Source organism: Peromyscus maniculatus, chromosome 15, assembly GCF_049852395.1.
Source record: "Peromyscus maniculatus bairdii isolate BWxNUB_F1_BW_parent chromosome 15, HU_Pman_BW_mat_3.1, whole genome shotgun sequence".
NCBI classification, from domain to species: domain Eukaryota; kingdom Metazoa; phylum Chordata; class Mammalia; order Rodentia; family Cricetidae; genus Peromyscus; species Peromyscus maniculatus.
Genome location: NC_134866.1, coordinates 41,637,918 through 41,660,336, shown reverse-complemented (window position 1 = coordinate 41,660,336; position 22,419 = coordinate 41,637,918). Strand labels below are relative to the sequence as shown.

The 22,419-nt window shown below is 41.7% G+C and overlaps 1 protein-coding gene across 8 annotated transcripts in view; it reads left to right on the top strand.

Moving 5' to 3' along the window:
- Arl15 (ARF like GTPase 15) overlaps positions 1-22,419 on the top strand; it is a 392,450-nt gene that overhangs the window by 262,247 nt on the left and 107,784 nt on the right. For 2 of the 8 annotated variants that reach the window (XM_076551877.1, XM_076551879.1), the window contains exon 5: positions 20,567-20,682. The exons of the other annotated variants lie outside the window; for them this stretch is intronic. In XM_076551877.1, coding sequence (XP_076407992.1) covers positions 20,567-20,650 — 84 coding nt within the window. In that variant the 3' untranslated portion in view covers positions 20,651-20,682. The remainder of the gene's footprint in view (positions 1-20,566; positions 20,683-22,419) is intronic. 8 annotated transcript variants of the gene reach the window in all.

Here is a 22,419-nt window from a genome sequence, read left to right as displayed (position 1 = left end):
TTGCTCAAAAATGCGTTACCAAGGTTAGTCTCAGTGAATTGCAGAGTATCAGAAATCACAGATTGACTGCCATTTATTAGACTTTTATAAAAAGGTCAGCTACATCCCAAATAATGTGCAAGCATGGAGGGTTAAAAAAATAAACAAGACTTCTGTTGCCTAGCCCAGGAGCTAGCAGTTTGTGAGTATTGTGTAAAAACCATGGCCATTATGAAATGCTCGGGTCCAAAATTCAGGTCCACTAGCCAGATAAACGCCTGTAACCCTAGTGTAGAGGGCTATGACTTTTTATGGTACGTGTACACACACACACACACACACACACACACAGTCACAATCCCACATACAGTCACAGTCACACACACAATGCTCAAAGGGAGGTTTGTCAAGAGAGTTGTGAAAGAGCAGATACTTCAGCCTGAGGCGGCGGTGAAGAGGCTTTCATAGGGAAGTGTGCATTTGTTTTTTGGAGTCCCATTTTCCCAGAAGGGATGAGCTGGTACCTAAAGGCAGGAGCGCATGGGAATATAGATGGAGCTATTAGGTGTGCCAGTTCCCTTTGCCTATCTGGAGCGATGTCTTTTAAGCTAATTTTTTAAAATGGAATTCCATGGAAAGGAAATAAAGGAAAGAAGATCCAGCGTCACCACTGCTTGCCTTGTTTCTCAGCCATGAAGCACCTAAGGGAAGTTAGACAAGAGTGGAGGGAGACCCTTAGGTTCAGGAGTGCCAAGCAGAACGTTTCACTCAGACAAATTGCAAGACCGCACCATCATCTCTGCTAGAAAGAGACTCCTACCCATTGTGTAAGGTAGGTTGCATGGAGACCTGACTTGCGTGTATTCTGAGAGCCCATCTGTTAAGAAAGAGCAGGGAGCCAATCTGCATGCACCTGAGCTCTGATTCCGGCTCCTGTTCTGAACTCCTCAATTAAAGAATCTTAGACTTAAAGGTACTGCTGTGCTTTGACTGTGCCCACAGAGGCTCATGTGTGGGATCTCTGTCAATGGCACATGCACACATGTAAATAAAAATAAAATAATAAAGATGTGGGAGCACACTCCAACATTGGGGAAGCAGAGGCAGGCAAATCTCTATGCATTAGAGGCCAGCCTGGTTTACATAGCAACTTCCAGGCCAGCCAGGGATATACAGCGAGACTCTTGACTCAGGGGGAAATATTGAAAAGAAACAGGTCCCGGGGTAGTAGACTCAGTCTGTCTCCATCTGATGCTTGCACCATGTGGCAGTGCAGTTAGAAGTCCTTCATCAGGTGCCAGCACCACATTCTTGGAGCTTATCAAGTGCTCATCCTCAGATGTTCTGTGGCAGAAACACAAGGCAGACTAATACAGGGACATTCCTTGTGTAATCGTTTAACTATCGTCCCAAGTATGTCTCCTCAACAGTGAAATGGACAGAGGATTATACCATTATATTATATATATTGGATGTTTTGAATATGTCCATGATGTACAGCATACTGCATTAGAGAGAATCCCATCCAGAGGGGCACAGCCCTAATAACATTTTGAAGGAAAAAATTGCTAAGACTCTCTTGCCTTTCATTTGCAGCTATAAGAAATCATCTGTTGGCTGTTTGCCAAGCAGTCCCTCGCTTATTTATGCGCTGCCTTTAATAAGTCCTTCTTTGCCTTCTCCTCCCTCCAGATCATTGAGAGTTCCCTGGTTAAGAGTTCATGGGACGGAACCTCAGCTTGCTTATTTTTCCAAGTAGCCTTCAACGGATGCTCTCTGTTCAACTCTAAACTCTTAAAGTATGGGATCCCAGAGCTGAAATACGTTCTTAGAGATGGGTTGGTTGAACAGTTCTCTGCTCAGTGAATAGAGCCTCTACCTCTCTTGATATAGAGGAAATAATTCTTAAAGAAGCGTATGATTGCAATAATATTTTAATAGTCAGTTCATACTTGTGTCTCCCACTGCGCTTATAGTCCACTCAAACCCTATAGCCTTGAGCAAGTTGACTAGCCCATTCTGTCCTCAGTCCTTCCGAGCATGACAGTAAGGGTCACACCTGCCTCCTGTTTATGGTAATTATGGATAATATGATGTTTAAATTAAATTTATTGGCAGTGTTGTACTTGAAACTCAAGGTGACCTGGTTGTTGTGCAGATGTAGTTTTAAGAAAGACAAAAGAACCATTGACAAGAAAGCAATCTGTATCCAAAGCATATTAAATGGCCTTCGGAAAAAATTTGGGTTTCCTAGGATTTCACATTCTTTGACCCTTACTACTTCTGTTTTAGCAATAAAAGATTTAGTGTGACTACTCTATAAATAGATTTTCGATTTATATTGCCAGATAATACACAACTTGATGAGAGTGAAGACGGTTTCCCTGAGATGCTAAGTTCACTGCTTTATATATTGTCTTGCATGTGTCTGTTTTTCCTTGGCTTCCAAGCCTCTTAGACGTATTGCTTTCTCCAACAGAATGTTTTCTTGGCTAACTTCAGCAGAGAAGTGGCTGGGGCTGTTCTACACTCACAGGCATTGATGGAGTAGTAGCCAGAATAAAAAAACAAACAGCCCTAAGGAGAATCCAGCTAGGGCCATTGGAGTTACAAAGTGAAGCCAAACCAGGTTCCTAGGGATGGCCAACATACTGAGAACTGAGCACTAGCGACCATCTCATTTCCCTGCATCTCATAAAACGTATTGATCCTTTTCACTACAACATTAAGACCACACAATACATTATGTCCATGGCACCCAAAAGATTTTAGAAGATATGTTATATCCTTCAAAGGTAGTCCAGAGCAACAGAGCAGTTAAGGAATTTCAGTATTCTATGCTGCCAGCCAAGTCTGAGCGGGTTGCTTTATTTATTTATTTATTTATTTATTTATTTATTTATTTATTTATTTATTTATTTATTTATTTATGATCTACTTATTTATTTATTTAAGATCTATTTATTTATTTATTTATTTATTTATTTATTTATTTATTTATTTATTTAAGATTTGCTTATTTATTATGTATACAGTGTTCTGTCTGCATGTTGCTTGCCTGCCAAAAGAGGGCATCAGATCTCATTACAGATGGTTGTGAGCTTCCCTGTGGTTGCTGGGAATTGAACTCAGGACCTCTGGAAGAGCAGTTGGTGCAGTTCTGCGATTCCTTTTATGAGTAGCCTTGGTCATGGTGTCTCTTCACAGCAATAGAACAGGAAGACAGGAAGACTGTTAGACAAACAGGGGAATCAATAATACGTGGTGCGAAGGTGACCAAGTGGTACCTCTTCCTTCTTACCATGGATATTCAACCCTAGACACCTACTGGTTGCTCTCCTGTAGTCACTGGCATCTCAGGATTCACTGTGGTCCCAGAGAACACTTTTGCATGTTAGCATATGCTTTGAAACCATAAGACATAAAGGGAGTATCTAGAGAATCAAACATCTTAAACTAAATTATAACATGCAGTGACCAGCTTGTTAATTATGCATTAATGTAATGAAAGTCTTTGGTTTATCTCTCATGTGTTTATAAATTAGAAATGAGATATGACCTTATGAGAATAGTGATTATGTAAATTCATAGATACAATTTTTTAATTTGATACTCATATCTTCATTTGTTTTAAATTTTTCATGTTACATTTATTTATATATTTATTTACTATGTGTGGGTGCAGAGGTCAAGGGCAAGCTCCCTTCCTCCACCCTGTGGAGACCTAGGGCTTGAACTCAGGTTATTAGGCTTGGCATCTAATGCTTCTGTTCACTGAATCATCTACCAGCCCTTTATTTCAATTTTGACAGGACTTTGTGTGTGTGTTGAGTGTATATAGAGGCCAGAGGTCAACACCAGGATTCTTCCCTGGTCATTTGTTCACATGGTATGTGTGTGTGTGTGTGTGTGTGTGTGTGTGTGTGTGTGTGTGTGTGTGTGTGTCCACTTATGTATTTGTTCATATGAGCGATAGGCTATTTACAAACAAGCAGACCTCCAGTCACATGAACTGAAAGTGGCAAAGCTTTCAACCGTTCGAAATCTAAATAAAAAGAAAGTTAAGGCACCTTTGATCTGTGAGTTAAAAACGAACATTCTGGTGCAATGACAGGTTCATTTCCCTTTCGTCCCCAAAACACATGAGCACCAAAGTTATCCAAGAACACAGGAATGTAGAAATTACAGATGGGGCAAGTATTTTCAGAAGGACTCCTTTGGGGACCAGTTTGCTGCAAAGAAGACAGTCTAACCACACTCCACCTTATTTTGGGAGACAGGCTCTCTTATTAGACCTGCTGTGCACCTATTCGGCTGTCCTGGCTGCCTGGGGATTTTCCTGTCCCTCCTCCTCAATGCTGTGCCTGGTGTACTGTGCCTGGCCTTTCCAATGGGTGCTGGAGATAAAACTCATTTCCTCCTGCTTTCATGGCAGACACTTTACTGAATACCCACCTCCCTGGCCCCTACTTGCAGAATTTCAATTTTGGCTTACTCTACTGCTTAATAATTCAGTTGCCTATAATGCATTTCATTTTTTAAACGAGTTAGTAAGGATTTACACTTTGGTTTTGATGAGCTCTTGGTGGAACACAGCTTTCTTCTTTTTTGCAATATTTCTGTTAGACAGTAGACATATTTATAGTTTGTCATTAAGATGAGGTTAACCTTAGTTCATCTTGGAACATTTGAGTTGTTAATTGGGAAATCCATTGCCAGCCCATCACAATAAGGATAGGTAGAAATACACTTAAATAAATGTCCTGTTATTTAGTCTAGACTGCTAAGCACTAACTGTGTCTGCTCTGCAGAGAATCTGATTAGATCCAGGGAGTCTCCTGTCTTCATTATGCTATTACCACAGTGTATAGTGTTTGGACAAAATAGAATTTTCCTAATGTCCCAAGCAAGGCACAGGAAACACAACCTTTTTAGAAATAGCAACAATTTTATTACACTCACATGAGAGCTTCTTGTGCTGCCTCGTTAAGGGAAAAATCCATAGCTGTAGTCAGCCTTAAATTACAAAGCATTAAATTAGTTATATATACTGTATATTCATTTGGCTGCTAAAAGATTGTTGATTTATAATTCTTGGTTAAATAATATAAATGGATTATTAAATAAATTATTTCTAAGGCATATAATAGTTTGAGGATTAGGGTGGATAATTTAATTGCCTCATGAAAGGTCCATAATATTTGCAAAATTTGGGAAGCCTCATACTGAAATGTTTATAGCATTGCCAAGAAGCAGTGGGAAGAAATTGCAGGGTTTTGAGTACATTTTAATGTATTGATGTGACCTTGGGTTGCAGATACGAGAGATGAGAAACAGCTAATTCAGTGTAGCTAAATACAAAGAATTTTCAGTTCCAGTCCCTCTCTCCATGTCAAGTGTGTGTTGGCCTCTCCTTCCTTTCTCGTCCGGATGCACGCAGTGGTGGCCAGCCCTCCTGGATCGTGCATACTAGACTTGAGGCACCTCCCACGGTGTGTGTCATTTTACTAGATAGATAAAATCTACTAATAAGGTAAAGAAAGGTGTTAGGTGCCCACACACGGTTTTCAGTTGTTGGTATTCTTCAATTCTGTGGTTTGATTTTCGCATCCAGAGTTTAACTCAGTCTGTGTGTCTGAAAAATGGAAGGAAATCATTCTACCATTTCATTCATGTATTTGCTAACTTTTCTTGATTGATCGCCATTCTTCATAGAGAACTAGGTAAACTTTTCTTTATTTTGGCAAGTACATCTCAGTTCAATCTGCACAAAATAAAAAAGGAAAAATCTTTCTTGAGCTTAAAGTGTTCCCTTTAACGCCCAGTAATTTTCTTGGTTTTTTTTTGGGGGGGGGATTTATTTATTTATGTATGTATGTATGTATGTATGTATGTATGTATTTATTGAGATGATGTATCTCTACGTAACAGCCCTGGCTATCCTGGAACTAACTTTGTAGACCAGGATGGCCTGGAACTCACAGAGATCCACCTGCCTCTGCCTCCTGAGTGCTGGGATTAAAGGCGTGCGCCGCCACTTTCCGGCTGTTTAGTAATTTTCACAGTTAATACTAGAGAAGTGTATGCTTGAAAGGCATTTTAACTTATCCAGGATTATTTTCAGTACTTGTGTCCATTTTTCTTGCTTTTCATAGCTTAGTAGGTTCTGCCATTTAAGGTACTAGAACTTCACCCACCTAAAAATAGATCAATTCTGGCAAACAAACAGTTCTTTATAAGGCATTAATATTATCCATGATTTCTAGGGTCTAATTATAAAAGAATGAAGCAAGAGAATATATTCTTCCTTATATCAAGGAATCCCTTGTGTAAATCAAAAGTTAAAAATGAAATTGGGGCCAGTGATATGGTTCAGTGGGTAAGGGTGCTTTCTACCAAGACTGAGGACCTGAGATTGATCCTTAGAACTCATGTGGTAAGAGAGAACTGAGACAAGTTGCCCTTTGACCTTTGGGTGCACCTGTGTGTGTGTGTGTATGTGTCACACAAATATTAATAAATAAAATGTTTTCACTTTTGTGTTTTTGTATTTATTTGCATTTGCAAAAATGATTTACTTTTCAGAGTTCACATAAAATCATTGTGGATATACAATCTAGCATATTTAATAAATAATACAGTGAATTAATTTAATTTTAGAAATCAAACTTGTCATGGCAAATGCCATTGCATTGTTTGAGCTGTTTTAAAAATTATAATAAATACAGCTGATTTAGAAATAATTAGGTTTTTTTGTTTGTTTGGGAGGATTTGTTTTGTTTGGTCTTTGGTGTTCTTTTTAAGACCCCCAAAAAATTCACTATGAAAAAAAAAAAGCCAGGTGGAGGTAATACACACCTTAAACTCAGCACTGGAGTGGTAGAGGCAGGTGGATTTCTGTGAGTTGGATGCCAGCATGATCTGCAGAGTGAGCTCCAGAACAGCCAGGATTACACAGGGAAACCCTGTCTTGAAAAAAAAAAAAAAAAAAAAAACAACAGTAAACAAAAATACCTCGCTGTGTAGGTCTGGCTGTCCTGAAACTCACTCTGTAGACCATGCCAGCCTCGAACTCACAGAGATCCACCTACCTCTGCCTCCCGAGTGCCGGGATTAAAGGTGTGTGCTACCACACCTGACTTCTAATTGGTTTTTTTGTTGGCCTGGAAACGGAGACCTGAGCGCCATCCCTTGCACCCACCTGCTACTTGACTCTCCAACAGCTGGAAGAGATGTTTGTCGTTCAGCCTATAGGAAGCACAGATTTAAAGGGGAAAAAGCACCCACCTAGGGTGCACCCTCAAAGACCACAGCACATCTGGGTAACAGTACAGAAAATAAAGTTTTACCTTTGGTGAGTGTTGAAATAATGGAAATTGGACATGGTATGTCATCTAAGTGTTTTGTTCTTTTAATTTCAAATCAAAAGTATTCTGATATGTACAGGTGCCAAAATAAGAATCTACAGTAATTTGTTTGCTGAATTTTATTTGAGATTTTTTTTTTAAATGTTGCCAATATCGAGTACTTACTTTGCAACATGTAATTTGCATGGGGCATGTTTTGTTCAAAGTGACTTGATATTTATTTCGCTTTGGTCTTATAGTTCTCTTTTTGGGTAGCCAGGGACATTTCAGTTACTTGTTTTCAGGTAATTCTTTTTTAATTGTTGCTTTGCTTTGCTTTTTTAAGACAGTGCCTCATTATGTAGTCCTGGTATCCTGAAACTCACGATGTAGTCATGTTGGCCTCGAACTCATAGAGCTTCTTGAGTGCTGGGATTAAAGGTTTGCACCAGTATGCCCAGCCCTCAGGTAGTTTTCGTTAGCTTGGCTTCTAATGGGCTCACGTTTCCTTCTTAGATATTGAAATTATTTTGAAAAGGAAATGCACTGAGTATGAAGCAAGCGAAGCGAGACGCGTATTCAGGAAGCATCCTGGGTGTTAGACGGTAGACGTTGCTGTCTGTCCTGGGGTTAGACGGTGGACTTTGCTGTCTGTCTTCCAGTTCTGAAAGCTCCGTAAGTTCAGCAAGGCCACTGGTTCCTGACCTCTGCTTCCAAGAGGAGTGCAGATTTCATTTGACTCATTTTAGTCATATTCTTCAAAAGAGTCACGCGTTTCTCTTCTGTTACAGTCATTGAGACCAAAGAGATCACAAATATATTCCATCTATTTTGTCATTGCCGGAGGAAAACTGCTCCAAGGATATGCATTTCCCTTTTGAAAATCCAGGGTTTTTGTAATTCATTTTAAAATAAAACGGATCACCTTTGGCTCACATATCCGTTAGTCCTGTAGGGGAATTTGATTACCGTGTCTGTCCCGTTCTCCTCCAGACAGTTCCTTATTTGATATTGTGACTAATCATTGAAGATTGAAGTCTTAATGGCTTATCGTTGTGAGTTTAACAAAACTGGGGGCTGATTCTGTAAAGCACTAGCTCAGATCTGCCAGGCCTAGGATTCAGTATGTTTCCATACTTGAAACGTTTTTTAATTAACTGACAATTTAAGGAACTGAAACTTCCTTCATTTGGTATGCTTTGCTCACCTACATTTTTGACCGAAGCTGTATTTTTAAGAGATTACCTATGCTCAAACTTGCTACAGTGTCAGTGTTTTAGATTAAATAATTTAAAAACTACTTCCTTATAATTTTACCCTTATAGTGTTTCATATCTACCAAATTGTTCAACAAAATTTTTTGGTTATTAGGCCTGTCTACGGTGTAGACTTACTTCTAGAAGTATTTATACTTTGGGTTTCATGCTGGCCATTATTTACTTTTTTAAATTTTTAATGAATGCTTTTTTCCCTCCTTTGTGATAGAAGAGAGCATCTCTGCTCTAAAGAGCTTACCATTCCGTCCTTTTATTCTACCGTCATTTGTAGGTTCATGTAGCTGAGCCTTAGATGGTAAGACTATTAAGTCTTTTGTGTGGACATTGTTCATATTTACCACTAACTTCCTTTAGCAAGACACACACAGGTCTTACAGCCATATAGTTCCCTAACTTAGCTTTCTATACATGTGGGAGTCAAATCCATTACCAATAAAAAATGGATTCATCCACCAGTTATAGTGAAAACAAGACACCTTTTTTGTTTACTTGTTCAATTTATTTCGTATTTCATATGCATTGATATTTTGCCTGCATTTATGTTTGTGTGGAGGTGTTGGATTCCCTGGAACTGGAGTTACAGACAGTTATGAGCTGCCATGTGGTGCTGGGAATTGAACCCTGGTCCTGGAAGAGCAGCCAGTGCTCTTAACTGCAGAGCCATCTCTCCAGCACCACCTTTTTGATTCTTTAGTCCGAGTTACCAGTCTCAAGTTTTTAGACAGAGGCTAGTCTCAGCTTTGCTTTCTTCCTGTCTCAGTTCCTGAGTGTTGTTGGAGTCCACTAGGTTCCCTAGGGGCTGTACCCAGCAGGACTGCATAAGAGGTTGATTGGACCACGGGCCTGAGTACCAGGTGTTTTTAAGGGTCTGCACTTGACTGTAACTAGCAAGGGGGAGGGCTTTTGCTCCACCCCATGGCACTGTTATAAGTAGACCTTTGGAGCCGGGCGATGGTGGCACACGCCTTTAATCCCAGCACTTGGGAGGCAGAGCCAGGTGGATCTCTGTGAGTTCGAGACCAGCCTGGACTACAGAGTGAGTTCCAGGAAAGGCGTAAAGCTACACAGAGAAACCCTGTCTCGAAAAACCATAATAATAATAATAATAATAATAATAATAATAATAATAATAATAATAAAATAGACCTTTGGAATAAAGTTCTGGGCCAGTGGATAAGGATCCAGGCCCACCTGCGTCTATCCTGTGTTTTCTCTCCACTCTATTTCTAACTAAGTCTCTTACCCCTCATTCTTCAAGAGTTCCTGGGGTAAATAAGTGTGGGGGCTGGTCCGATACAGAGTGTCCCAGTCACAGGCATGTGCTACCACTCCTAGCTTTGGAACTCCCTATGATTCCTTTCCATTTGTGAAAATATCTGAGCGACTAGTAGCAAGAAAGCCTGGCATAGAATCTATAACCATCACTCAGTAAAAAAAAGACTCTCTTAATCAAGCTGCTGTTTATTATATCCACAGTGTTAACGAAGTATTCCACAGTTCTTAGAGATACATCACTGAGGCATTTGCTAAAGTCTCTTATCAGATGCCTCTGGAGATTACAGCTTCTCCATAAGAAGAATACAGATCAGTTTACCAAGTAAAACATTAGGCAGATCTTCAATTCAGTCCAAACAGTCAGCACAGAAAAGAGTGTTAAGTCTTACAAAAACAAAACAAAACAAAAAGAAAGAAAACTCACCATCTTTTTACAGCTTGATTCTGGGGAAACAGTAATGACTCCCAAATTTAAGCAGTTTCTTCCTCATCTTGACTCATTTATATTGTGGAGATTTTGTTTTAATTGTCCTCATACCCAGTCCTTAACGTGCTGGCAAAATCGATCTGCCAAAGAGATAACAAAAAAAAAAAAACAAATGTGTTGTTAGACATAAAAATGTTTTAAAAGCCAGAAAGGTACCCTTAAAGTTCCTGTGTTCTTAAGGAAGCCTTCGTGTGCAGGAAGATCAGGAGAGTTGAGGCTTGATCACCTGGAGCATCTCAGGAGAGGCCTTCTCTGTCAGCCCATGAAACCCCTCTCTGTCTCAGTAATGTTGAGCACATATACGATAAAAGATGGGAATTTGGTGTGCGTGTTTTCCTCAGGGATTGGCTGTACTTTTTCCTTTTCAATGTAATTAGCTTTGCTGTTGGTACCACCAATCGTGTGTGCGTGTGTGTGTGTGTGTGTGTGTGTGTGTGTGTGTGTGTGTGTGTGTGCCATTTAATGGGAAAACACATTATTACAATTTTGCCAAGTCTGGAAATGAAGGTTTTTTTTTCCCCTTAGCAACAATGACAATCCTTCCTCTGTGAGTGGGAGACGTATTTTAGCATTTATTTTCTAAAGGAATGGGACACATCCATATGAGCCTTTAAATTCTGCCTCTCTCAGTAAGATGTGCATAAAATGATTATTTCCTTGACTGCATAATATCCCCAAAGCAACAGTCACAAGGCCTGTCCCTGGGATACTGCCCCTAGAGCTTGTCCAATGTCAGCTGGGCTGATGCACAACCCTCTTCTCTCACAGTTGCTGTGTATTCTATCTGCAGCATCCTGCACAAGATAAAACATGCATGTTTTCTTTCAAACCCCTTCCAGAGTCATCTGGTCAGGAGACAGAAGGTGTCTGTTCATCTGCTCTGACTGAGTGGCCAAGATGACATCCGAGCTGTGATGGCAGGAACTTGATGGCTCCTTAGTGGTCTGCACCTTGGGTTATCTTTCCTAATGGTGTACAGGAGTGGCACACAGATACTAATTTTAGTCTTGATAGTCTTAAATGTCTGTTTTAGTAAAGGACTCTTGATACTGGAAAATTTCTTAACTGACACAAAACCTCTTTCTTACAAGTGTCTCGATGATAGTTTAGTCCTTTGATAACCTAAGTTGGGTCCTGTATTCTCTGTCCTCCTGGTTTCAGGGAGCTCTTTGAACACTCTCTATAAAAATGTCATGTAGCTGGCGTGATTGCCTCCCATGTAGTTGGAGCTGAGCTTGAGATACCATGACATTATTTGGGTTTGAAACTATTCAATCCACTGAAATCCCATATATCTTACACACACTTGCCTTGTTGGATTTCCTTGATACATAAGAATCGCTTTCCTGCTGGGCAGTGCAGTGGTGGTACAGGCCTTTAATCCCAGCACTCAGGAGGCAGAGGCAGGCGGATCTTTGTGAGTTCAAGGCCAGCCTGGTCTACAGAGCGAGATCCAGGAAAGGCACAAAGCTACACAGAGCAACTTTGTCTCGAAAAACCAAAAATAAAAAGAATCACTTTCCTTTTTCATCGAGATTTTAGCTCCATTTCCAACCTTCCTGGTTTATTAGGGTGAGATCTTGAACCAGAGCCTCATGCTTGCTAAACACAAGCACTACCACCGAGTTACACCTTGTCTTTTGAATAGTAGCAATCCACTACTTGTTTCAAGTTTTACAAGAATGTATGGGATGTTTGTGTCTAAGTATGGCACATGTGCTTGCAATTGGAAGTGAGGCCTGAACTGTTACTTCTCTTTAGTAGGTTTCGTTCGCTACATGTAGTGGAAGAGTGGAGGGTGAGAACCATGTTTATAAATATAGTATTTTTTATATTGTTTTTCAATACAGGGTTTTTCTGTGTACCCCTGGCTATTCTAGAACTCAATCTGTGGACCAGGGTGGCCTTGAACTCACAGAGATCCACCTACCTCTGCCTCCCGAGTGCTGGGATTAAAGGGGTGCGCCACCACCACCTGGCTTATAAATATATTATTTTCAAGATTCACTACTGGATTCCTTTTAAAGATGTACTATTTATTTTGACGTGTCTAAGCATTTTTGCTTGCTGCCTGGAAGTATACCAAGTACATGCTTGATGCCCGTGGAGTTGAGAAGAGGGGCTGGACCTACAGATGGTTAGCAGCCTTGATATGGGTGCTGGGAACTGAACTCAGATTCTCTGAAAGAGCCAAAAGTACTCTTAAACGCTGCGCCATCTCTGTAGCCTTTTGGTAGCAGTTTCCTTATGAATATTACTCTATTTAAGCCTGCAACTTGATGAAGTAGGTGCTCTTATTATCCCAATTATACACCTGAGAAAATTTGTTAATGCAATTACATTGAGATTGGATTCCCAGCTCTCTGACTCTGGAATCCAAATTCTGAAATAACATTAATGCCAGCTAGGTGTTGGCTGGTATAGAGTAGTGAAGAACAGCTGGGTGTGTCGGCACAAATCTGAAGACACTGGATCTGGGCAGTTGGATAGCTTAGTCAGTATGCAATCATGATGGCCTGAGTTCAGTCCCCAGAGCCCACTCTAAAGACAGCCAAGCATGGGGGATGTGCTTGTAATCTAGGTACTAAAGAGAGACCCAATCTGAAAAAAAGGGGGGATAGGTGAGTGGGAAGTGAATGAGTAGTGCTTGCGGAAGCACACCCAAGGTTGACCTCTGACCTCTACATGCACTCATACACATGCGTGCTCACACACAAAAAAGCTAACTAACACTTTATTGGAAACTTAGAAATGTTTGTGCATTTAATTTTTAACTATTTTTAATCTAAAAAGAGGGCTCTTAATCTGGTCTCTTATAATGGTAAGGTGAATGGGCCAATTTTGAATGAGAAAAGAGAAACTTATTCAGATTTGTGAAAGAGCTTTAGACACACTGGGCTTTCTCAGGGGACCTAATATTAGGCAGGACTATGAAGTTAGAATACATGTGTCTGTGGGGTAGAATGCAAATCATTTAGTTTTTGACTGAAGTCAGTCATGGAATTTGGAATGGTTTATCCTATTACAAATGATGGGCTTTGCATTTGAGGTTAAAAGTAGATACATTTTCTAACGTAAATTCAAACCTTTAGTCATAGCACTGGAGAGACTGAGGAAAGAAAATTGTTTGTGTTGAAGGCCAGCGTAGGCTGCAGAGGGAGAGGAGCTTAGAAAACACCCGTTAGAATTGATCATTGTTTGGATGGGCAGCGTCCCCTCAAGGGCTCCTGTGGTAAAGGCTTTCTCCAAGCCAGCGGGTCCAGGAATGCAGAGAGATTGGAGTCTGACGGCTCAGACTTCATTAATGGTTATTCCTTGGTGGTGGTGGAGATGATGGGACATGAGGCCTTGTTGGAAGAAGGAGGTTATTAGGGCCATACCTTTGAAGCCTATCTTGTCTCTGGCCCCATTCCGTCTTCCTGCTTCTTGTCCACTGTGAGATGATCTACTCCATTTCACCTCCCAGAAGCCAAGTGACCATGGACTAAAACCTGTTTTTCTCAGGTATGTTGTCATAGTAACCAAAAGCTGACTAGCACATTTATCTTGGGGCTTTTCTGCTACCCAGTAGTGAATTTTGGTATATATAGTAGACATCTCTTAAAATTAATTCCCCTTTGACAAATACCATATTCTGTAGTTCTTAAAACAATACAGGGATTACACCTGAATTTCTATGAAATTGAGTAATTAATATCAGGAGTAAGCCAACCACCCATAAGTACCTCCCAGCTGGCCAAGACCCTTTGGGTTTGGTTTTGGTTCATTAAAAAAGAGGGCGGGGATTGCTCAATCCACAGTTTTATTGTTTGGGGAGGGGTATGAATGACTGTTTGGCCCAGCTTACTTTCCGTGAGATTCTGCTCCCTGTAAAGACTGGATAACTCATAACTTTTTCTAGTTTTGCCTGTTCATAACTGAGAGTGTTGTGAACCAGAGGCACTGAAGAGAACTTTTTGTGATACCACCTACCTGTTCATGTGAAATGAGTCAGGCAAGGGAAGAAGACTAACAAAATGCATAGTAGTCACAAGTGACCTTGCCTGATCTGTGGCAGGGGGCGGGGACAGCCTTGGGTGTCTTCCTTCTAGACTACTGTGCTTTGCAGAAAACTCTGCACCTCCGGGTATGACACTCTGTCAGCAGAAACCGAAAGATGCAGTCTGCGAGTTGGATACAGCCCTGGAGTGTGAGGGTCTTTTGGTCTCTGTGAATGTTCACTGGTGTCTCTCCTGTAGGAACAGTCTCTGTAGAGACAGGACTGCTCAGAGGGACATTTAGGCTGATGGCAGGCCTCAGCTCTGTTCATGTCTCTCATAGTCCCACCTAGCTTCTGCAAGCTAATTACCGTGTTGACCTCTTGTGGCCTCAAGAAACTCTCCTTGGCCCTCTTCTCTTGGATGGTCAGACACAATTGTTAATTGAAAATTAACATGACTTTGCTATACGACGGCTTGTTCATGAAACAGACTGATTCTTAGCATAAGTGAATATGATTTATTCACACCACACTGTTTATTGAGCAGTTTCTATGTGCCAGTTGAAGTTGGGACGTTCTAGTATCTCTGAAAATTGAGCCAACCTTCAAGGCTCAGCTGAGCTAAACTTGAGACCATGTCTCCAAAAACTGATTTTAAAAAAATCAGCATTGACTTGGTTCCTAATAAAAGCTATGAAATGGCCGGGCTACCAAGTGAGTTCCAGAAAAGGTGCAAAGCTACACAGAGAAACCCTGTCTCGAAAAAAACAACAACAACAAAAAAAACAAAAAACAAAAAACAACAAAAAAAAAAAAGCTATGAAATGATTTGACATGAAATTACTTGCTTCTGTAGTAAATGGCTGCAGCCCTGATCCTTGTTCATTTTTGGAAATCATCCTGTGGTGCCTTCTGGTTCTTGGTAGAAGCTGAGATAAGACAGTGTTTCCAATATTCCTGCCAAAGAGGAATGTTGAGGACCGTAGTTTGAAAAGTTCTAGAAATATTTCCAAGGAAATAAGTACCAAGGAGGTTCCAGCTAAGCTTCTTCTCATGGCAAGTGAAATATTCCCCAAAATTAATGGCTTCTAAGCTGCCACCCTAGTAGCTTAAAATAGTCAAAGTTCCGTCCCCATCCCCCACTGTCTTATCCCTAGGAAATAGCTTTCTCGCTTATTTGATTAGACTTTGTAATTACCAAAACAGACAGACACTTGCCAGGTCTGTAGGAACTTTCCCACCAAGAAGAGGAAAGGCAGGAAAAAGAAGGATTGCCCCTTCGCGTACTCTTTCATTCAAAAAGAAACACATTGCTTTTGGTCACGGACTTCTCCAGTTTTTAAATCTTGTTCATGAAAATGTGATCATGGTATATTAGAAGTTTGCCTCGGGTCCCTTATCAGCTTAACATCTTATCCAAGGTTCCAATTAATTTCTGAGAAATTGAATTAAATTCTGTTTCCTCGAGGAATCTCCGTCACAAGCACAATATTGGGTTTGCTGTTCTTGGCACGGAGTCTGCTTTCGGTGCATGGCTATTGTTTGCCTTCCGTCTCTCTCCGGCTCTCGTCGGGTCACGTGTGCGCTGGGCCAGCTGATGCCTGAAACCCAGGTGAGGCTGCTGCCCTCACCTCCGTGAGCTTCACACACAGAGAGGGTGGTTGCACCCCGGGACCTGCCCCGTTAGCACCGGAGCCAAGCGTGTGAGCCTTCTTCCGGGGACCGAGTCCTGCCTTCATTTTATCTCTGCTGTTACTTTGGAAACAGTTACAACTTTTAAAAGCCATGGCTGTGTGCCACACAACGATGCACATACGTGGACAGCCCGCCTTTGTCATTTTGCGTCACTTTATGTCACTCATTCCTGAAATCATTGTTAATTTGCTAGCTGGTTTAGTAAATCCATATAAAAATGGTTTTTCCACCTCTGAATGACCTTATGGTTTGTTTGTTTTTTCAAGACACGGTTTCTTTGTGTAGCTTTGTGGATCCTTTTCCTGGAACTCACTCTGTAGCCCAGGCTGGCCTCGAACTCACAGAGATCCGCCTGGCTCTGCCTCCTGAGTTCTGGGATTAAAGGCGTGTGCCACCACCACCACCACCACCACCACCACCACCACCACCACCACCACCACCACCACCACCACCACCACCACCACCACCCGGCTGAATGACCTTTTCTAAAGGGCCTGGATTTAACATGGTGTACTTCACTCTCTGAGGGCTAGTATGAACTTTGGATGAACATACATGTTCTTGGCTGTACATACATGTATAAATATATGCAGAGGAATTCTTGACATAGGTTTTTTTCAATCCAGGTTGCTGAATGATGAAATATTATCTGCCCTAGCTAAGTATGTCACCAGTGTTGTTAGACATAGAAACAGGGTTAACTGACCTCTTTGTTCGGCTGTCCAGCCCACCCACTGAACTTTGCATTTCCTTCTCCGTTGTCAGTTCTGAAGATGGCTGCTTTTCCCTTCCTATCTCCTGTTTGAGTACCACACCAAGCAGTGATGATTGGCTTCGACCATAATAAACACAGTTGATCCAAAGAGAAGAACGGGGTATTGTTTTAATTCATGTTTCATGTTTCCATTATTCTTTCTTCCTAATGTTCCAGCTTGCATATGTTACCATTTCTGTCGTTTCGAGAACTTTCTTCAGTCATTTTTTTAGGGCAGGCACACTAGTGATATGTTCTCTCAGTCTTCCATCATTGAGAATGCCTCTATTTCCCTTCATTTCTCAAGGATGTTTCCACCAAGAGTGAGGTGCAGGTTGGAAGCCCTTTCCTTTCCTTTCCGCACTCTATCAGGGGTGCTAATTCCTTCCGGCTAGCACGGTTTCTCTCACGCAGTTTCTGGTTGGAATCCAGGGCTGTTCCGATGCTTCATCCTTTAGATGTGATGATAAGTCTCTCTTACTGCTTTCCTTCTCCTTCCTTGCCACTGATTTTTAAAAGTTTGATTATGGTGTGTCAGGATGGCGTCCCCGGGGTTTCTCAATTGCTCAGGCTTCTCACAGCAACTCTGAATCTGTAGGTTTATGTCTTGTGACAGATTGGGGAAATAATCACTCACTACTTCTCATTTTTCTTTGCTTGAAGTTAAGGATTTGCAAACCCGGGACCTCATGCCTGTTAGGCAAGCACTGTTCTGCCATTATTTCTTGGGGGAGGAGGGGGAGACGATCCTCCCCACCCTCTTTCCCTTCTTCTTCCTGGGCTCCAGACACAAAGGAGGGAGATGGGTTTTGTCTCTTGGGTTCCTGGAGCTGTGGCTCCTGTTTACATTTGTGCACTGCCTCTGTCCTGGCTTTCATTGGCTTCCACAATAGGCTTCCTTATTTCCTCTTTATTGTTCAGACTGAGTAATCAGGATTGCTCTTTGAAGAATTCAGTTGGCCTACTGCATTCCTCTGAGTGTATCCTGGGGCATTTATTTTCAGTTATATATTGTTAAGTTCTAAAATTGATGGTTGGTTTTGCTTTTCTATTTCCTGACAATTTTTTTTTTCTTTTTATTTTAGGTCATGAATCTTTATAATTGCTCATTAAGACTTTTTTGGTAGCCAGACATAGTGACACATGCATATAATCCTAGCACTCTGGAGGCTGAGGCAGGAGGATCATAAGTTCAGGGTCAGCCTTTGCTATATAGAGAGACTTTGTCTCAACCAAAACTAGAGAGAAAACATTTTAGTAGGAGCTGGTTAAAAATTTGTGTCAAGGGATGGAGAGATGGCTCAGAGGTTAAGGCTGTTCTTCCAGAGGTCCTGAGTTCAGTTCCCAGCAACTACATGGCAGCTCACAACCATCTAGAATGAGATCTGGTGCCCTCTTCTGGCACCTTTAAAAAAAATTCTTGTCAAGTAAGTCTGGTATCTTGGTATTGATGTCTATTAACTTTTCTCATCCAGGTTGCAATTGTCCTGGTTCATGCCACAAAGAGAGCTTTTCCACTAGATTTTGGACACACAACTATGATTCCCCCCCCCCAAATGTATGAATATTTTGCCTGTGTACTGTGTGCATGCCTGGTGCCCACACAGGCCAGAAGATAGAGGAGGATTCCCTCTTTTCCTTCTGGAGTCTCTGCAGGACGTTGGCTGCTTACTGCTGGGCTGTGGTGAAAGATCTATTCAGATAACCAAGCTTTCTGAATGCTGCTCTCATGGTATGGCGGCAGGGTTCCCCCATTGCCTGGGTGCAAAGTCACCTCCCTCCTGTAGTTAGTTTCCACTGATCTTGTGAGGCAGGAAGGAAGGGACCCTTAACAGTTGATTTCTAGTGCTCACCTTAGTACTGAAGACTGATGTGTTTAGAAGTGAATTTAATATTGCTTGTATTAATTTAGGTGTCTTGGTTGTATTTCTCTTAGCTCTACAGATGGATATTTAGTTTTTGTCAGACCAGTTTTTACAAAGCTCAAAGCTTCCATCTTGACTGGTGTGGGAGCGTCTCATTGGAGAACTGCTAATTTGCTTTTCAGATGTGAGAAGATAGTAATTGCAAAGTGTGCTACTGCTGAAAGGCTTTAAGGTTTTTGTACGCATTTTGTGAAAAACGGTGAAATTATAAGTCTTTTTTTATAGACAGTGCTTAAATTCTTTCTTGACTCTTCAATATATAACAACCAAATTAGAAATGCAGAAATGCCACTTTTTGCTCTAGATATTTGATGGAATGGAGTGTATATATTTATAAAGGGTTATGGTAGCGTGGTCATTGCAGTGCTATATTGTACTAGTCACATCTTTTAATCAAATTTAGAAGTTTATTATATTTCTGGAATTATGTAAACACAGTGGATCTAATTTGAAAATTGGGAATTTGTAGACAGATTTAAAGACCTGGGTCATTCCATTACTTTGTGGTCTCAGTATATTCATCTGTTGTTCCATATATTAATTTGCAACATCTTTCCAACAAATGGACTTCTAGCCCTCTGCAGACTTACCAAGTACTACTTGAAGTTGCTATGAATAGTCTTGGCTAATTAGTTCATTTGCTAAGACAGAGCTTCCAAAGAAAGAGTAAGTCCAAATGCCTTAAAAATAAGGACTACTGGGCTGCTGGAGAGATGACATAGAGGTTGGGAGCCTGGCTGCTCTTCCGCAGGACCAGGGTTCAATTCCCAGCACCCACATGGCAGCTCACAACAAAGCACATAAAATAAAGTTAAATAAATTACATTAAAAAAAAACCATGAAATTAAAAAAGAAAAGAAAAAGAAAAAAAAAAAGGAATACCAGGTAAATGCATCAGTCTAATTCCCAAGCCAGTGTGAAGGTACACAGACAAAAGCTGACCTGCTCAGTACTTTGATGTGCATGGATAAGGTCATACAGAGATCCACACAAACAACTTTACTGTTAGATAACAGATTTACATACTTTTTAGCTGGGTTAAAGGCCCTGTAACCAAAATTAAAATGTTTATCTCAGTCAGGGTTCTCGTTCGGGGATTTAGAAATTTCGTATTTAGAATTTAGTATTCTGTATTTTTCATCATAAATTATTTAATTTTATAAGTTACTGTTTTTATTAAAATTGTTAGTGAAGATGCCAGAAGCATTTCATTGACCAAACACCATTGAATGGGCGGGCAGTCGTACCAGATTCTTACAGACTCAGGTCTTGTTCCTTGGTCTTCTGGGCAGATATTATCTTCAAATGCACAAATCATAAACCAGAAGGGGGCTAGAGTGTATTAACCAGCATGCTGTTTAGTTCTGCTGTGCTGAGGAAGAGGGGACTTTCTGACCATGCTTATGGCTTCCCGTCCTCCATGGAGGGCTAGACTTTACGGTTTGTTTAGCTCTGAAGGGAGGACAGACTTGGGGGATGGTGAGGGCAGCTTAGTTTTGGAATGTAAATACATGTGGAGCTTGCCTTCTTTTGTTTAGCATCTCTTTAAACTAAGACAAAAAAAAAAAATCAGTGAATGAATGAAGAGCAGCATGGTGAAATACCTAAATGTTTGAGTTAAAATTTTTGGATGTTTGAAATCCTATTTGGATCCTTTTCCCAGATCCCAGTGCATTCATATGCACTCAGCAGGAAATTTCATGGAGACGCACATTTGGGCAGAAGGTCTTTGACGTGCCTTTTTCTTAACTTGTGCCTTTTCTTCCATAGAAAAAAGTAATGGCTTAAGTCTGACTGAGGAACAGTCTTTTTTGTATGTTCCTTATACGAATTTCCTTCTGGTTCACAGATCTTTACCCACCATCTATGTCTGAAATCCTTGGGTTTAAAACAGCAGATATCCTACTACAGACTACAGGAAACGCCAAATTAAAGACTTAAATGCCACACTGAAAAAGACAAAAGGTGACCAATTATCAATCAGTTCACTAAAGCTCAAATGTGAAATTCACAGGGGGGGGGGGAAGAAAATACCCATTTGAGATCATTTTTACATTGTCAGGTGCTTGGGGGAACGTGAGAAACGTGCTCTTCATCAGGCAGCCAGCCAGTCTACTCACTGAGGCTCCCAGCCTTCTGCCCACTTTAAAGGACGTTGTCTCTGGTTTTCACTTTAAAAGTATCTGTGAATTGTGGTGGTTTACGGGGGTCTGCCTGTCTAGGAAACGTGGAGATTTATTCATTTAACCCCTCAGCTCTGCCTCAGCCATTCTCCGGCCCATTCCATTTCCACTGAGTGTCTTTTGTCTCTCGCTTAAGTTCTGTGGAAGGGAGCAAGGAGGAGAGGCTCTGGGGGTTAATGGAAGGGTTAGAGAGCAGATGGAATGGGAAGGGAAGGAGGCCCTTTAAACCTACTTTTCAAAGGACCCCAGTTACAGCTTCGGGCTCCTTTTTCCATTCTGCCTCTTGGGAGGGTTTCTTTCACAGAGGCGCTGATTCCCCTGAAACCGCCGCCACCGCCGCCGTCGCTGCATGCTCCTTCTGGGTGGTGTGGGAATGTCGACCTGGTCTGGTGACAGCACAGCCAGAAGTCAAGCCATCACAATAGCCGGGGCATCCCGCCTGCACCCCGGTCAATCAGAGGAGCTCTGTCTGCTCCTGGAATAGAATCGCCTCTGCCCTGGCCCCTGAATGCCAGGAGAGCCTGATAGATGGTGCCATACAGAAGAGACTGACTAACACACCCTGGGCCCTCACTCCGCCTCTTCTGTTCATGGGAAGTTAATAAAAAGGACTGGCCAGGGTGTCCATGTTTGTATGTGAATAGACACACACTCTGTGTTAGAATATGTCAGCCTTAAAGCCATTCTTGGTGTTTGAGGGCGGGATTCAGAGGTCACGTGTATTGATGAAAATTCCACACGCGTTCATGTTCTCATTGTTGTGAGGGTATTTCAGTTCCGGCAGAGAGCCTGATGCTGCTCTGGGCAGAGACAGAGACAGAGAGAGACAGGTCACCCCAAGTGCCAGGACTTGAGGATGAAGCAGCTCATATGAAGGGGTTGACCAGTTCACTTGCTGTTACCTTGGCCGGCACTCATTGGAAGGGCTGGTCATTCCAGCCTGAAAGCTGATCTCTCTTCATTCTGAGAAAGTTGTTTTGGAGGGGGGGATAGGGGCGATAGGAGGCTGTAAATGTAAAACAGGGGGAGTATTTTCAGAGGGATGGGGACCCTAAAGCAGAAGTTCTGAGAATGTCATTGCTGGAGGCAGGAAAGCCGGGAGAGAGCTCTGCTTCCTGTTTCTCCCCAGTTCTCCCCAGGAGCACATCTGCCTAATAGCTGTTCCTGACCACAGACTGGTCCTCAGAGAACATGTGGACACCTGGGTGAACTGACTAGAGGGACCGGCGGATCCCCACCCACCCACCCTGGAGTCTGCCATAAGTACTCTAAAAAACCCCAGACTGCCGTGCTGACACATGAGGTAGAGTATGGCAGATCTCTGTGAGTTAGAGGCCAGCCTGATCTACTTAGTAAGGTCCTGTGTATTTGTATCCTGTTCCTGGGACCCTGCCCATTTGCTGAGTATGCACTCGCTTGCTTTCCTCCCTTCTCTCTTCCTCTCCCCTTTCTTCTTCTTTCCCTCCCATGATCCCACATGGAGCTCAGCCCTCTGTGATCTGTAAATTTCCTTCTTCCA